Source organism: Ochotona curzoniae, unplaced genomic scaffold (genome assembly GCF_017591425.1).
Source record: "Ochotona curzoniae isolate NIBS_2020 unplaced genomic scaffold, NIBS_Ocur_1.0 contig_2688, whole genome shotgun sequence".
NCBI lineage: Eukaryota > Metazoa > Chordata > Mammalia > Lagomorpha > Ochotonidae > Ochotona > Ochotona curzoniae.
This window is the reverse complement of record NW_024465553.1, coordinates 7,604,555-7,622,192: the sequence shown is the minus strand read 5'-3', so window position 1 is coordinate 7,622,192 and position 17,638 is coordinate 7,604,555. Positions and strand designations below refer to the sequence as shown.

General features: G+C 49.1%; 1 protein-coding gene across 2 annotated transcripts in view; it reads right to left on the bottom strand.

The window, feature by feature from the left end:
* Positions 1-17,638, bottom strand: part of TTC7B (tetratricopeptide repeat domain 7B) — a 161,429-nt gene that overhangs the window by 125,073 nt on the left and 18,718 nt on the right. For both annotated transcript variants that reach the window (XM_040975164.1, XM_040975165.1), the window contains exons 3-4: positions 14,794-14,962; positions 6,004-6,134 (exon numbers count right to left, since the gene is read on the bottom strand). In XM_040975164.1, coding sequence (XP_040831098.1) covers positions 6,004-6,134; positions 14,794-14,962 — 300 coding nt within the window. The remainder of the gene's footprint in view (positions 1-6,003; positions 6,135-14,793; positions 14,963-17,638) is intronic.

Genomic DNA, 17,638 nt, shown 5'->3' with positions numbered 1-17,638 from the left:
TCTCTCCCACCTTCTCTCTTTTTAAAAAAATTTCAATTGTATTTCCATGTAAATTATTTCAATTAACCTATCTTTAACAGAAAATTTTTTGTCTTAACTGTGTCCAGTCTGCTAATCATCCAACTGAAAAAGTTCACCTCTCACATAATGCTTTGTTACTGGGCATTTCAGGTAGATTTTTTTTTACAGTTTCTATCTCCCTGCTGACATTTCCATCGGCGTCTGCATGCCACCTACCTTTCCCATGGGATGGTGGTTATTGCTCAAGTCCTTGCTGACAGTTTTGACACTGGTCATTCCTGGGCTTCGCTGTTTCTGCATCACAGACTTTGCATCCCTCCTGCCGCGGCTCCCGACTCTGATCACTGTGGCAATGGAGACATCGCAGTCTCTCTGCTCCATTCTGCACAGTCCCTGCACATCTGAGCACAGTGCTCTCTCCCTCCACGCTGCTGCCCCTTGCCAGCAGTTCCAGGCCATTAACTGTCACTGGGCACTGTGCTTGGCATGTGGATGGTGGGGGGAGAAGACTCCTGATCCCCTGGCCCAGCCTCATCTTGCTCCAGGTGTGTACTCCTAGACCCCGTGAATGGGACACATCTTCAAGGGCCTCTTGTTAGGTACTCCCACTGGCCCTTGGAATGCCTTCCTGGGACAGGGGCCACAGAGCTCCCACCCCGGGAAGCTTTTTGGCATGACTGTACTCCTAGGAGTTCCTTCTCCCCATGACCTCCTGATCTCAGTAAGCGGCAGACAGTGAGGTGTGCACCCTGAGGCCACTCTCCTCTCACATCAATTACCATGGCCCTCCTAACCACTCAGGTCCATTTGTATATACATTTCTACCCCCATTCCCTCATCCAAGCCACCTTACTTCCTATTTGATTCCTACAGAAACCTCTAAGAAGGAGTCTCATGTCTTGCCTTTCTTCCTCCCCTCCACGACCCATGAGCTGCCTGCATCACGTGGATGATACAACCCAGATTGGGAAGTTCTCATGTTCTTTCTCAGCTCTCAGATCCCAGCTCAACTCTCACTTCCTCAACTGAGCAACAAAGGGAGGCCTGCCCCACTTTGTCTCTCACATTACTCTTTCTTATTTCCCCACCACACTTAACACTGTACTTTTGTTTGTTTTAACTTGATTCCATGCTGTCTCCCTCTGCTGTGCTGCAAGTACCACAAAGCCGTGGGTCACATTTACATTGTTGACTGATGTATTCGTATATCCAATGTCTACAGCAGGGTCTGATGCAGGTAAGTTTTCCCTATGTATAGCAGATTAATGAGTGAATAAAGTATAGAACCAATCACAGGTGCACAACAAGACAACCAGAAAGGGACCTAACATGCACTAAGCAATATACAGCTACACAGGCCTTCCCAACTACGCTCCCCTAGAAACCTACTGAGACACTACTGTCCTCTCTTTCCTTGGGGAAAACTGAGACTACATAGCAAGTGTCCCAGTTGCTGCCAACTCCAGGCCCACTGGACTCCATGGAACCAGCTCTTTGTCACTCTTCCTCTATGTCACTTCATGCCACACACAGTACAGAACAAAGTCTAAAGCACAAGTGCTAAGGGCTGCCAGAATGAGCCTCCTGTGAGAAGGACCTACTCAAGAAGGAAGTTGTACTCTGGCTCATGGCCAGGAAGCAGAGAGAGACATGGGGGAACCCACCCTCCATATGGCTGCTCTAGGACTCAATCACAGGGCCCCAAATCCCAACAACCTAATCCAATCCAATCTCTTTCCAAAGTCCCATCTTCAGGCACCATACTGAGATCACTTCCAATTTTTAAATAAAAAATTTATGTATTTATTTGTTTAAAAGGTAAATCATTACAGAGTGAGATAGACACAGAGACAGAGATCTTCTAACCACTGGGTCACCTGCTTAAATGGCTGCAATGGCCAGGGCTGGGGCAGGCCAAAGCCAGGAGACTGGAGCTTTTTCTGGTTCTCCCTGGCCATCTTCCATTGCTTTCCCCAGTGCATTACCAGGAAGCTGGATGGGAAGTGGAGTAGCCTGGACTTGAACCTGTGCCCCATATGGGATGCTGGTGTCACAGGCAGTGACTTTATCCATTATGCACTCGTTTCCATTCCCAATCTACTAACACAAAATGTTGGTATCAAGCCTGAAACACATAAGCCTTTGGAGATACTTAACTGTTATCTGAATTGCAGCACACGGAAAAGATGCAAGAAGGGAAGCAGAAGGCACAGTGTGCAAAATCTTTAATTTAACCCTCTGCTCACAGAGGGTGCCTGGGCAGCAACATTCCTGGTAGTCCTGAAACTTCCACTTGCTCTAGAGATAAACCCTTCCCCAAAGGAAGATTGCCAACAGGTGTCCTTACCAAGTACGGCTTGCCTTGGCAAAAGCCCATGCCCAGGAGAAGGGGTCAAAAGCCCCAGGTCCAAGGTCTGTTTCTAATACTGTCCATTTTTGTGACTTCTTTGATCTCGCGGTTCTACACTGTCCTCGCCCGTCTCCTACCTACCTCACGGGGCTTGGCTACGTTGCAAAGGAGAAACCTGATGAACATATAAACCTGTAACCCATAATGAAGACATAAAGAGTGACTTTGAAACAGAACCAGACCAAGTGTATTCACACCACCTCTATTCATCAACATCGCTCTAGAAAGTCTGAGAGAAAGACACGATGGAGAAAGAAAAATATTAGGAAGGAAGAAAGGATAACAAACATTCCATCAGAACAGCAACAGATGAAAAATCTCTCTTTGTCTCACTCTTTCAGGCTCTGACTTTCCGATTAAAGAGAGAGAGAGAGAGGAGTTCAGTGTTACAGCTGATAACTCTATACTGCTATCCTTGTCGTCCTACAAGACTCCAGGAGCTGTCCCTGAACTTGCAGATTGGACCAAGCCCCTCCACCAGGAGAATTTTAGAGTGCTCCCCACCAATGCACCGTCGCCGGCCATGACCTGTGTCTTCCTGAGAAGGCACAGTTCTTAAGAGCATGCTCTGTGACTTCCTCATTCTGCAGCCCTAGGAGTTAAGGAGAACAGACAACCTCAATAAACATTTGTGTACATGAGGTACAAATCATAAGGCCTCATAAATGTGAACATGAAAAGTGCATTTAACCACAAAGCAAAATAAAAATGGAAGACATTGAAATCTGCAAGACAAAAAAATCTTGATAAAATGGGGAGAGGATGAGAGAAAAAGTCAATATCATTATCTAAATTAACGAAGCCAATCAATAATGGTCACAGGCAAGTCCTTATTAAACAGCATCACAGAAGAGTGATGCAAGACTAGAAGAGTAAACTAGGAAAGCTAGAAATAAGCATCTAAAATTTTATCACATCACTAAAAATAAATGACATAAATTATGAAAAGATCAGACCATCTTCAAGTGAAGTCAGGGGAAAATTAGAGTCTTATCTAATGTCATAAACCAAAAAACTTTCAGACAAATTTTTGAATTAAAAGTTATTCTTAAAATACATGAAAGACAGTGTTAGAAAACTGTCAGATCTTAGAAGGTATTTATCTCAACGTTCAAACCCTAAAAATAAAATGAAATGTAAACAAGACAATTAGATTTAACTATGTATGGATTCAAAATTCATGAGCAACTTGAAAATGGAAAACTAATAACTAAGAAAATAGCCACTTTGAATTTGGTAAAAGGTTAACACATCTGAGGCTCAGGGATGAAGTCATTGCTCTTCCCTTCGCTGCCCCATGGGCACACTCCCCTCACTGCTGGCACCGCTGCTGGCTGGAGCTCTACCCTTCAAGGCCACCCACTTCATCTCTGATTCTTTCTGCTCCAACTGGATATGTTTGGTTAAACCATCTGATGTGCACAATTTTACATGCATCTTTAATTTCCTCTCAGGAAGCAAACTATGGAAGCACATTATCAGTCTTTGCAAACCTAATACAGCAAGGACAACCCTAAACAGACATTCTGGGGAGACCTTGCAGGGCAGTCTGGAACCCTGGGGTTTGGAGGAGACACTGTCCTCTGAGTTTCTCCAATAACAAGTGAGTTTGGTGATATTGAGATTCTCTAGTGATGAGCATGCCCTTGGACAACGGTTGGTTTCTCCCTGGAAAGGCCGTGGCAGCAAAGAGGACACCCTGAGCTTACCCTGGAGTTGGTTAAATGTCAGTGGTGAGGGGCAGCTGAGCTCCTAGGAAAGCATCCGCCGCTGTGGGAGTCCAGGCCGAGCCACCTTGTGGGTACCCGCTCACGTGCTCACCTTTTCTTCAGGCCTCACTCCAAGTTTGCACCTGGGGCCGGAGTCAGGGCGAGGGGCAGCAGAGCTCCCACACCCACCACAGCAGGTACTGGCTCTCACCCACCAGGCCAGGCTGAATCAGCACCCCACCCACTCAGCATGAGGACAGGAAGCTGAAGCCCAGGGAAGCAAATGACCGGGCCAAGGTCCAATGGGAAGATATAGAAATCCAGAACCCAGATTACAGGGACTCCAGGCAAAATGTGGTGCTGTAAGCATTAGTGTAAGAGAAAAACCAAAGTTTTCTTAAATAGTGCTCTAAAGCCCCCAGACATTCATAATAAAACAGGCTGTGGCAGCCCCCACATGTACCTAAACACCTGGAGCTGCATGAGGTAGGAGGAGTTCCCACGGCCAGTGACAGAACAACAGCGACAACATGCTGGCATGGAGGCGTGTGTTAACAGCTTCCTGGGAGGTACACGAACTCACCCACTCTACCCTACAGTGGCTGCATTGCAGCTGTGGCCACCGTCTTAGAGCGGCCAGAGGCTGAGTCACCTGTCCAATGTGTCATGGCCACAAGGCGGCTTGGCCTGAGTTTGGCAGCTGAGGCTCCCTTCCCCAGCCCGGAGCCGGCACATCCAACCTGCTGCAGCAGGCTGACATTGGGAGACTCAGGCACAGAACAAGGGCCCCTACATGGCCTGGGCTGTGTGGTCACCAACAACAGCTTAGCTGGGACAAGTAGACTCGGCCACTGTCACCTGCCGGCAGTCAAGGAGGAGACAGAAGTAATGTGGAGGCTGTGCTGCTGCCACACTCTCCACCAGCTCTTCCAGGATTCCCCACTTCTGCCCCCTCTGCCTCGTACAGAGCAGTTCTCATCCTCACTGGGCACACCACCAGTGACTCGCAGCCTGTGAAGAACCAAAACTAGCAAGAGACTCTGCTGGTCTCTTTTCATTTTAATCCATCTGGAAACAGAGAGCTCGGGGAATTGCTGAAAAGGAAAATATCTAGTTATTTTAATGGTTTCTGGTCACCTCTAGCAACCTTGCAGGTAGATGTCTAGGTCAGGGTCAGTGTCAGTGTCCACCTTGGCTAGCACTCCAGGAAGCTCTACTAGCAGTGCGGACTGCAGGAAGCTGTTATGAACAGACCCAGGTGACATTTACTGATCATTCACTGTGTTCTCAAATCTGGGCTAAGTGCCTGTGTTCACATGACCTTATGTGATCCCCACCAGAGTTCCTTGAAGCAGGAACTCACACAATGCTTTTCACAGATGGGGGGAAAAAAAAGCCAGGCTGAGAGTTCAAGGAAGCACAGAACCAAGATAAGGACCCTTCTAAATTTAACGTGCCCAACCGGCCTGCTGCTCTTACTCACTCCAGCTTAGCTCTTGTCAGCTGCTGATTCCATTCCCTGCACTGACAGATGTCCTCAAGGGATGCACAGCTGCTCCAAGCAGGCCGGCTGAAGTGTCCACCTTTGCCATATCCCTCAAGGCATAGCCTTTCACACTATGGGTGAACACCAGCTGATACACAGTCTACATACGAATGCATGGGGCTGAGCCTATCTTGCCTGAAATGAAGATTCACAGGATTCTGAGGGTGTGAGCAGATGCCTACCGTCACTTCTGCTCAGAGGCCACTAGCATGTTTTGTGAACACAGAGCTGATGATTTTTAAAATATTCTCAGCATCACTACCATTCTCTCCCCAAGCTCTGTCCCCAGATGCAGGCGAGTCAAAGGCCTCACTTACCCTTTCTATCTCCTGGAGGTACAGGAGGGCGATGTCCCCAGCTTTCTCATAACAGGTGATAATGTCCTGTTCCCGGTCCACGTGGAGATTACTGGTGGAAGATGAGATAGGCAGCTTCTCTAAACAAAGTCCTGAAAGACAGTCAAACACACGCACAAACTGGGCAAGCTGTTTCTTAGCAGGCCTTGATTTGGCCAGAAAACCATCTCGGCAAGAGGACAGGCCGTTAGGGAAGCCAACTTGCTGCCTCCTGCCCGCTGCGCCCCCTTCCAAGGATGAGAAGGGACATCACAAATGGAACGCCGGAATGAATGTCCAAAACTCCCCAAAGAAAGTGGCCACTAACTGCACAGAAACACTGAGAGCTCGCCTGGGTACTTCAGTCCACTCGGAACCCAGTGGGGTATGAAAGTTAGTGACTTCACATGTCCATGCGATGGGCCCCAGAGGGCCTGAACACCCGGCCCATTGCAGCCATGAATGGTTGGGATGGTGGAGATGACCATTTAGGTTGGAAGACTGCTCTCTAACTTGAGTGGGCCTCATCTAATCAGCTAAAGCTGAAAATGGCAATGGAGAGGGGGAAGCCGGGTGAGAGAGGTCCACCTGTCTGTCTGTTCAGAGCTGAGATGTGGCCTGCCCCTGCCTTTGGACTTGAACTGAAGCACGAGCTCTTCTTGGGCTGTGAACCTACCAGCTGTGGGGCTGACGCTTCCACCTTGCTGCTTGGGACATGATCTCCTATCAGTTCTTTTTATGTACAGAACCTCGCCTGACAGAGAGGCCCTCATTCCAACAGGCCCCAAAGTACTTCCAGAATTTAAAGAGCTAAGTCAAGCTGACTCTGAGCATAGCACTAACTGAAAAATTATGTTCTGGGGGTAGGTCTACGCACGGCGGATTATGCTACCATTCAGCATCCCTATACCCCATGTTGGGATGTCTGGCTTTAGTCATAGCTACTCTGACGACTCCACTCCTGATCCAGCTTCCTGCTAATGCACTTCCTAGAAGCAGCAAAGGACAGCCCACATGCTTGGGTCCTTGCCTCCACATGGGGGACTTGGATGCAGTTTCCATGTCCCAGCTTTGGCTGCTCTAGCCCTGGGCTGCTGGAGGCATTTGGTGAGTGAACCAGAATATTAAAGATTTTTCTCTTGCCCTCACCTCCTGTAGCTCTTTCATGTAAAATAAACTGTTAAAGAATTCTTTTACTCTAAAATGCACACTGAGGGGCTATTGCAATGGCTCAACAGGATGATTCTCCACCTTCAAGCACCAGCATTCCACGTGGGCACCGGTTCATGCCCTGGTTGCTCCATTTCCTATCCAGCTCTCTGCCTATGGGCTGCTTATGGAAAGCAGCAAAGGATGGCTCAAGTTCTTGGGTCCCTGTACCTACGTGAGAGACCTGGAAGAAGCTCCTAGTTACTGGCTTTGGATCAGCTCAGCTCTGGACATTATGGTCACTTGGTGAGTATGCCAGCAGATGGAAGGTCTATTTTTTTGTCTCTCTGTATCTCTGTAAATCTGCCTTTCCAATAAAAATAAATCTTAGTAAAATAAAATGCACACTTAGGCTCCATGGACATTGGACAATAAGTGACCAAACAGGGTTTCCTTCTAGATCTGCTCGACATGCTGATGGTATGTGAATTGAATGAGCCAAGTGGAGTCGTTTTGAATCTGGAAGACCTGTGCTGGCCCTTTCAAATGTTGCCATTCACCAACACACTCAGTTCCCCAGGCATCACATACACTTTCAGGCATATGTGCTGCCAGATCACTAGTTTTTAATGGTAGCTGAAAATGGCTTGGGCGCTGAACTTGTCTCTGGATGTGGAGTTGTGAGCGCCTGGTCTGAGGATCTGCATCTTTGTTTTGTTTGGCTTCTCAACATCCTTGATTGCATCATCCTGGGCTCCATGGACATTGGACCAACCATTGTTTCCCTCTAGATCTGCTCGACAAGCTGATGATGCAATCAAGCATGTTGAGCACCCACACAAAACAAGGATGCAGATCCTCAGTCCAGGCGCTATCAACACAGTGTGCCCGCTGCAATGGGAAGGACATCAGAACCCGTGGGCAACAGTCTCCTCCAGCATGAGCGGCTGTGTGCTGTGCAGGCAGAGTTTATCTTCACCAGCATGCTTCTGCATGCAGGGTGAAGCATCTAGAGGATGGGGCACTGCAAGCACCCCTGTGTGGCACACACTGTGCCTGGTGCCCAGGCTGGGAGACAGAGCGAGCACCCCTCATATTCATGGATTTGATGAATTTGTTCATGAGTCAATCTGGCGTGAGAGAGGCAAGTGGCAGGTGTGACACAATTACACAAAAACACCGCACAGAACTCGATGGTGCTAACTACAGCAGAGGGAGGCAAGGCTGGCGTGGACCAGAGGCGCTGGAGAGGTCTGGGGTGGGCCAGAGGGACCCTGAGGGTGGGCCCAGCAAAGGTTAAAGCGGATGCCTCCAGGTTGGAGGGAGAAGACGCAGGTGGGGAGCGTGCCTGGGGGGGTGGGTGAGAGCAAGTGGGCAGGCGGGCTGCCTGGCATAGAGCATGGGTGAGGCACAGCAGGACATGTGGCCAGCCAGCTGGGCATGACTAGGACGCATGGTTCCGGATCCAGTGAGGTCACGGCTGTGGCTACGCTTGCCACAGTGAGTAGAAATCTGGGGGAGCCTGAGCTTCAAGTCATCCAGGGAGAGGTGATTTTTTGGGTCAAATCTTGATTATTTCCATGAGGATTTTTCCATGGTTCATTTAAACCTCAGACTGACGTGTCTTGACACACAGGCCACAGTCGACTTGCTGCCTGCAGCACATGTTAGCATTGCCCTACCTGAGAGTCTTCTTCCCCCACAAAGGTTCAATTGCTCACGTGTTTCACGCCAAGGAAACCTCAGGCAAAGGCCAGACACCCTGACTTCAGGTCACACTTCCCTGTTACACACTGGGCCTCACGGGGCTCCAGGCCCAGTTCTTGCCCCACTCACCCTGTGGTCCCTGAAGAGCTTCAGCCACTGCTGGGCTGTAACCACATCCTGTGCCTACAGAGAATCCCTGAATCCCAACCCACTAAACCAACAACAGTGGAGCCCAAGCCGCAGAATTCCAGCTGGTCTCTGGGCAGCACCCCCTGGTGGACACAAAGATTTCACCATGTTCAATTCCAACCCAATCACTTCCCTGACTGTGCAAACAAAGTGAGGCCTCCTGTTCCTAAGGATCACCAGGCATGGCATCATCACCCACCCAGTGAGCTCAGCCAGAAATTTCACAGTCGCTTTGATTTGTCCCTCAACTACCTGTCCACACCAGTTCCCCAGGACACTGCCAGAATCTGCTGACAGTGACAGTAGCTGCTATCTGTCAGAACCCAGTAAGGAGAGTTCAAAGGCAGCACTCTTAGTTCCCCCAAACAGAGGGAACTTTATGTGTGGAGTTGCCTGGAAGATGAAAGAGGTGAGAGGCCCCCAGGATGGCTCTGCATCTCAGAGCCCAGCTGTAGCAGGGAGCCAGCTCATATCCTGAAGGCTGGGAAGCACAGGGGCGGTGGCAGGGGTGGGGTTCTGATCCCCAAAAGTGGGGCTAGCAGATGAAGCTACACCCCACAGAGCTGGAACAACTGAAGAGACAGGACCACATCCCAAGGTGCTGCCTGAGGAAATACCCTGGCTTCACTCTCCTCTGGCACCCTAATGCTCTGCCCAGTGCCCCTGCTGGCCACACCCATCTCAGCCAACTGACTTGGGTACCTGGGAAACAGCTTGCAGAACAGGGAGTAAGGTCCCACAGCCAGCTCCCTCCCTACCACATAGGCTCCATCCCTGCAGTCTTGATCCCTTCTAATCTGTTCCTTGCTCTATGCCAGAAAGATCTTTTTTGCTTATGATCTTAATTAAGTCATTCCTCCTGCTTAAAACCTGGCAGCAGCTAGAAGTTTCCTGGCAAGAAAACGAAATAGGATTTATCCATCAGGGTGATGTTGTCAATCACTTATAAATATAGTGATTCTTTGCTTGACTGTGACAGTATTGCATATGCTCTATAACATGGGATAAACAAAGTCAGCTCCTCCAAGTCATCAAGTTTAAAGTGGCTGCTTCCTAAAGAAGCAAGATGGCGGGATAGGGTAAGGACATGCTTAAACAGACAGAAAATCCTTAGCCAGGATGAAACAGAGAGACCACAATCACAATCCCGCGAAATAGGACAGACAGAGGGATACCTAGAGACCCGTGAACACAGGGAAACATAATTTTCTTCTGGAAGTGCCAGCCAGTGTGTACCACAAAAAGAAGCAAAGGCATCTAGATTGGAAAGAATTATTACTTACAAACAACTTGATCTCATATATAGAAAACTACAAACCTACAAAAAAAAGAGCCAATAGCTCAGCAAACATACAGGATGCAAGATTAAACAGAAAAATCAGTTGGATTTCTATACATTAGTAAAGAAATAAGAAAACAATGCCACTTATATTAATACAAAAAGTATAAAACACTTAGAGCAAATTTAACAGAAGGGATATAAGATTTATATACCAAAAAACTTCAAAGTCTTTTTGAAAGACAAGAACAAAGACATCCCATGTTCATGGATTAGAAGACCTGGTGTTGTTAAGACGTTGAGTTAATACAGCCACTATCAAGTTTCTCTTGCTGCACTAATTTACAATGGGATCCTAAATATATAGAGGCACGTAAGAAACCCAGAAACACCAACACAATCGTGAAGAACCAAGACTCCAAGTAAGATGAATGGAGACCCAAACTGAGCTGCAAACAAAGCCAGAAAACTAACTTCACACACACCAAGAGATCTTGGTATGATCACCCGCAGGCGATCCATCGGAAGCTATGGACACCACATCACAACAAGTGGAGAGAAGGACAATGTCCACCAAGAGCTCTGTGTCTGGCAGAGTGGCCTTTCAACAGTGAGAGGGGGTAGCCATCGTGGCATAGCACGTTAAGCTGCCACCTACAATGTCTGGCATCTCATGTGGTATAAATTCAAATTACACTGCTACAACTCTAGGAGGCTGGATGTAATCTCTGTGGAAACAAACAACAACAACAACAAAAACTACAGAATAACATGAAAGAAAAGAAGTTAAACACTTGATTACCAAAAGAATCAACTAAACACAAAGGACAATAATAATGCAGAAAATGAGGGATAAAACAAAACCCACATAAGACACACAGAAAACAGCAAATAACAGAAAGTCCCTTATTAGCAGTAATTACTACATTTTTTTACTCATTCATTCATTGAAAGGCAAAGAAAGACCGAGACCTCCCGTCTACTGGTTTACTTCCTAAATGCCCTCAACCGCCGGAACTGGGCTGGGGCAGAAGACAGGAGACAGCTACGCAATCCAGATCTCCTGTGTTGAGAGAGAAGCCAGTACCTTGAGCCATCACCACTGCCTCCCAAGAGCCCTGCACCAGCAGGAAGGTGGAGTCCGGAGCCACAGTGGGGTAGTGAACCCAAGCTTCTCTCACATGCCTAACTGCTTCCCCCTCAGGGATTACTTTAAACATGAACAGGTTAAAATCCTTCATTAAATCAAAGAGGTTGGCAGGATGGATGAATAAAGATGGTCCAGTTATATGCTGTCAACAAGAGAGTCTGTTTGGATCTCTAGAGATAAACAGATTGACAATGAAAGGACAGAAAAAGACAGTACGTGAAAATAGTAGCCAGTTGAAGAAATAATGACTAAAAACTTCCCCAATTCTATCAAAGACACAACTATAAGCAAACAAGAAGCTCGACAAATTCCAAATAAGATGAACCGAGGGTGACCCAGCCAAAAGCTGGTATGTTCCAAGTGCAACTGCTTCAAAAATATCTGGCATATTGGTTGATACCCACATCCTGTATCAGTACCTGGGCTCAATTCCCAGTTCCATTCCTGTAGAGTGCTCCTTCCCTAACATCCTGTCCTTGGGTGCGGCCTTGCATCCCCAGCAGCCAAAGAGAGAACCTAGGCATCCCTCGCACAGTGAAAGAGGCACCAGGTATGCAAGCAGTCAACTCCTCCCCACTGCTATTCCCATCACACCCTAGCATTTCCGAGGAGGACTGGAGAGATATCTGGGAGCTCACAGGATGGGCCCCTGGCTCCTGGCTGGTAAGGGAAGAAAGCCTGTGGCCTCATCCAGGGATGGCTGTCTCTCCTGGGAAAAGCCAACTGCATTTAACATGTTCTGATGAAGACAGACCTGCATCAGACAGTTGTAAGAATTGTTCTTGGCTCTTAAAGGAACAGTGCTGGAAGCAACGGGTCCTTCCCAATGTGAATAACCTTCTATGACAAAGTCATTAATATGGTCCAACTCCGAAGACCTCTAATGTCCCTGGAGGGCCCTGAGCAAGACCAGTAAAGTGTCTGACACATACAATAACCCCACCCTCAACCAGTCCCATGAGGGTTACTTCCCCAGCTGTCTCTGACTACTGAGTCATCCTTCAACATCATCAACAACTTCCCTTTCTTTGATGGTACCTAAAAATTTCCCTCTAATCCCAGCTCTCATAGTCCAACAGCCAAATTAGCTGCCAGACAAAAAGACCCACTGAACTACTGACCCGGCCTCTTCCCTGGTGCCATAACTGGCTGCCTCCTGGACACCGGCAGGAGTCTGCCCATCTGCTGCCACATTCACAGGTCCCTAGCTTCCAACATGGCACTGCCTCCTAACCTGGCATGGAGGTGCTGCACATGACAGAAACCTCCCTTTGTCCCAGGCCTGTCGCTGGCTTACTGAGTGATGTGCGCCATATCCTGTATACTTTCTAGCACAGTCCACCCTGCTAGGGAAGAAAATGTTTGTATGTAAGATGGTTGTGAAGGCCCCGCACACATGATAAAGTAGTTCTCTGTTGTGCTCCCAGGTGGCCTGGACACGAGGCTGAGCACCTGCTGCTCCCAAGTTCATAATTTCCCTCCTGGCATACATTAATCCTTCAAGCCCCAAAGTCCTGGTAGCCCCGTTCTTTTATCTGAGTGCAAGCCACCTTTCTCCTAGGTTCCGGAGAACATATACAGTCCCAGGCTTGCCAGCCCCCAACCTCTTCCTTTCTTTTCCCTGGGTATCCGGCGGCTGTGCTCCCAGGAGTAATTCTTACTGACAGGTTGCCTGGCAGCAGGACTGGGGTACGTCACTTCCGCTGCCTCTGGGTACCTCTCTCCTCTGCTTTCCAGGTGCTACATCGTGCTAACAGCCTAGCTCCCATCCTGCAGTGATGGACTGCTCCCTGAGGACCCTGGAGGGACAAGGACCTTGGGGTGTTGAGCTGCCCTGCCCTGTTAGACCTGCTGGGCTGCAAGAGCACCTCAAGTTAGTGCTGACGTGTTTGCAGTCCCTTTATGGCACCCAGGGCTGTTGAGAAGAGTCATCTAGATGGCCAAGCCTCTTACAGCTCCCACCGTCCTTGCCACAACAGGGCACCACATTCCAGCAGATGCAGGGTCCAGTGTGGCATCTGCCTGCTCTCCCAGCCTCCCCCCACCTTGTGAGAACAATATCTGTGACTGTGTGGGCAGAGTCCGTGAGATTGCCTGGGCATGTAGCAGGCCAGGCCCCTCTGCTTTTGCTGCTACATCAACCCCACCACAGGCTGAAGAGCTGCTCTGCTGTTTCTGCTCCCATTCCCTGTTCTTTACTTAGGGTGAGGAGATGGAAGAGAAGGGGAGCTGGGCGGAAACTGATGCAGAAGCCCCTCAGAGAGCAGTGAATTGATATGCACAGCCTTGTGGGAAGGGGCCCCCGACAGGTAGTGAAGGCAGAGGTACACAAGCCACAGGTGCTCCCCCAGAACTGGCAGGGAAGGCTGAGTCATCAAAAACTGCCCAGTACATTTCCTAAAGGTAAGGGAAACACATGTGGCCATGACACGCTAGGAGCAAAGGCTCGCAGGACAGCCTGACAGGCTGAGCACCTGGGCCCTGTAAGCAAGGAGGGTTTGGTCAACTCCGTTCAGTAATTGAGCAGCCATTCTGTGCAGGGCACCAGGCTAGGTCCCAGGGATGGCAAGTAGCCAGGACTGAACTTCTGCTGTTGGAAGCTCACAGACCGGTGGGGTACCTGACAACGGTACTGCTAATTTTAACCTGTTCCGCACATGACCCTAATGTACTCAGAATGGGTAGACAGGACATGTAAATCGGAGATTGGAGCTTGCAGGAAGACATGTTGGCAAGGGTAAGACGTAAGGAGGAGAAAGCTGGGGTGGTACTGGAGGAAGGTGCAGATACAAACCTGAGAACCTGAGGAATCATCACCTGGCCCAGGCTGGCCCTGTGCACAAGCTCACTTTGTTCCCTCTGTGTACTTCCATCCTCCTGCACCAGATCCCAATTCCTTCGGGCAGCGTGCACACATTCCTCAACCCAAGTAGGAACCACGTTAGCTGCTGCAGGATTGATGGTCACAGTGATGGCCAAGCAATCGGCCTGCTCTAACCCAGAGGTGGCCTTAACAGATAAAAGCAGTCAGCTGTTGGTACCCTGCACACGGACACTGGCTTAACTGCCAGACACAGGGCTGCTTATGTGACATGTTGGTTATAAAAGAACTTCACAATAGTCTTCCCCCAGAGCTAAGCGGAGGACTAGGGCCCTGGTGACCCAGGCTTACAATGACCCAAAGCAAGCAGTGGGTGTCTCTGGGACCTGGCAAGGGGCTGCCAAGAGCCCGTCTCTAGCCAAGGGCCACTCTACTAGCTCTATGGGACAGGACAATGCAGGGAAAAGAAGGCCTCACCTTTGGTAGCGTAGGCCTCAGCGATCACCCGCAGCCGGTAGGGAGGCGCGGCCACCAGTGGCAGGTCGTCCAGGCCTACCCGTGCATAGATGTTCAGGGCTTCCTTATAATCGCCTTCCACATAATTCAACTTGGCCATGATCAGATTGGATTCTTGTAGGAATTCTGACTAGAAGGAAAAGGAGAAAAACAAACATTTTCCTTCGAGCTCGTGTAAGACACCCCTTAGAGCCCAACCATCTGCCGCCGTGAAGCTCATTGGGGTCCCCTACAAAAGCCTGCAGGTGGCTGCTCACAGAGGAGCTGGGCCCGACAGCCAGAAGGGGGCACCACCCACATGCACAGCAAAGTGAGGTCCACCCCCCAAATGGAATGACTGGGTCCTAATAAATGTAGGAGTTACCACATTTGTGAACCCCAAGAACTTAATACCACATGCAAAAGCAAGTCACAAAATGTCATATACTGTTATTTGCCATTTGTATGAAATATCAGTCAGATCTAAAATATCAGATCTATACACTAGGGCTGGAGAACTGGACTAGATGGTGATCATTAACAATTACAGGGTTTCTTTTTGATAAAATGATAAAAATGTTCCAGAACTGATGGTGGTGATGTACACACTAAAGACCACCGAGTTATACACTTCAGCTGGGTGAAGTGTGTGTTACATGCATCACACAGATTAGGCATACCAGATCTGAAACCTGAAATCCAAAATCCAAAATACTCCAAAATCCGAAACACGTTCAGCATTGGAGTATTTTAGATGTTGGATTCTGGGATTAGAGGTGCCCCATCAGCAGGGCCTAGGCAAATATTCCAAAATCTGAAAAACTCTGAAATACAAAAATTCTTTCGGCTCCAAGCATGTTGGGCAAAGGATATTCAGACCATTTATCCCAAAAACTGACGTGAAAATAAAACAAAGCAAAACAAAAGCCCCACAGCTCCCTGGGGTTGGAGCTGGAGATGGCTACCCAGGAAACACAGAAGCCCCTGCCTCACAGAGGAGGCCCCCAGCCAGGCTGGCAGGCCCAGCCGCAGCACCGGAGGTGCAGCCCCGACTGCAGCCCAAATGATCCCAGAAAACGATTTCCAACAGTTGCAGAGATCAGGACCTGCTTTCTTCCCAGGGCCATTCAAGCTCAGGAAGCTGAGGTCACTGAGCCGCCCTCCCTCGAGGCTGATGCTCTCATGTCTCTGATGCTGTCATCTCCCGTGGGCCCCGGCCCAGCCCAGCAGGCCTGCTCTCCGCCTTCCCTCCCGACCCTGTGTAGCTTGGGCACCAACAAGGCCACTTGTCCATGAAATGATCCGGGTGTATGCTCTCTCCCAGGCCTTCTCCTCGGAGCTCTGGCTACTGTGGGCTGGACTTCTCTGGCTGCAGAAGCACCCTGGGAAGTAGGGCTGCTGTGTGAACTACAGCTATCACAGAGGGTTACATGCACAGGTGCACATGGAGCCCAGGGGACGTGACTAGAAAGAAATGGAGAAAACAAATGTTTTCCCCAAGCTGCCAACTTGCAAGGGATCGGGGACAACAGGTAGCACTGGGCAGGGCAGCAGAACAGACAAAAGAAGTTGAAGGAAGCAAAAGAGGTTTGGGAGTGGCCAAGGCAGAGGTCCATATCTGAGAATTAAAATCACATCTGGAGACAGAGAAGTCAGATCAGACTTGAGAGGAAAGGAAAAAAAGCCATGAATGTTAATAGCAGTAATAACAATAAAAGTACCCAGCACAGAGCACCTCCATCAGGATTGGGGAGCCAGGTCAGGCTTGGGAATCTTGGAAAGATGTTCTAGGAGATTCAGTGAGGTCCTTCCCAACTCCCTGCCCACCCTTTACCCTAAGCCTTCGAACATCAGAGAACGGTAGGCTTCAGGGTGAGCTGAAGGGAGGTCCAACATGGGGAGGTTCTGACCTGGAAGATCCAAGATTTCCACAGAGGGATGGTGGTGACAGGTGCCCAGCAAGGGTGCTTAACATGACAGGCATGGACCCTCAGAAAGGGGAACAGGCCAGCTGCCTGGTGTGGCAGTGAAGATGCTGCCAGGGTGCCCTCATCCCACATGGGATGTGTGGGTTCAAGATCTGGCTGCATCCTACAGATTCCACCCTTGGAAGCAGCTGTGAAGCCTCAAAAGATTGGGTTCCTGTCACCGACGTAGGGGACCCAGACTGAACCCCTGCCTCCTGATGTCCACCTGGCCCAACTATGACTTGTTGAGAGCACTTGAGGGGTGAACCAGTAGATGCAGGTCTCTCTCCTCTTTCAACATGGATGGATGTATGGATGGATGAATACATCAATAAAATTTCAGCCAGTACTGTGGCACAGCAAGTTAAAATTGCCCCCTGTGACACTGGCATTCCACATCAGAGTGCCAGTTAGAGTCCCAGATACTCCACTTATGTTCCCGCTCCTTGCTAATAGGAAGGCACCCGATATGCCTGGACTCCTGCCACCCACATGGGAGACCCAGAGGTAGCTTCAGGTTTCCAGATTCTGGCTCAGTCTGAGCTATTGCGCTTATCTGGGGAGTGAACCAGAGGAGAATTCATTCTCTCTCTCTCTCTCTCTCTCTCTCTTTCTCTTTCTCTCTCTCTCTCCTTCTTTCCCTTTCTCTCCTCTTCTCTGCTGTTCAAATAAACCGTAAATAAATAGATCCCTGCTTGTGGTCTGGGAAAGCAATAAAGGATGGCCCTGGAAGAAGCTCCTGGCTCCTGGTTTCAGATTGGCTCATCTCTGGCCATTGTGGCCACTTAGGGAGTGAACCAGTAGAGAGATCTTTCTCTGTCTCTCCTTCTCTCTGTAGATCTGTCTTTCCAATAAAAAAT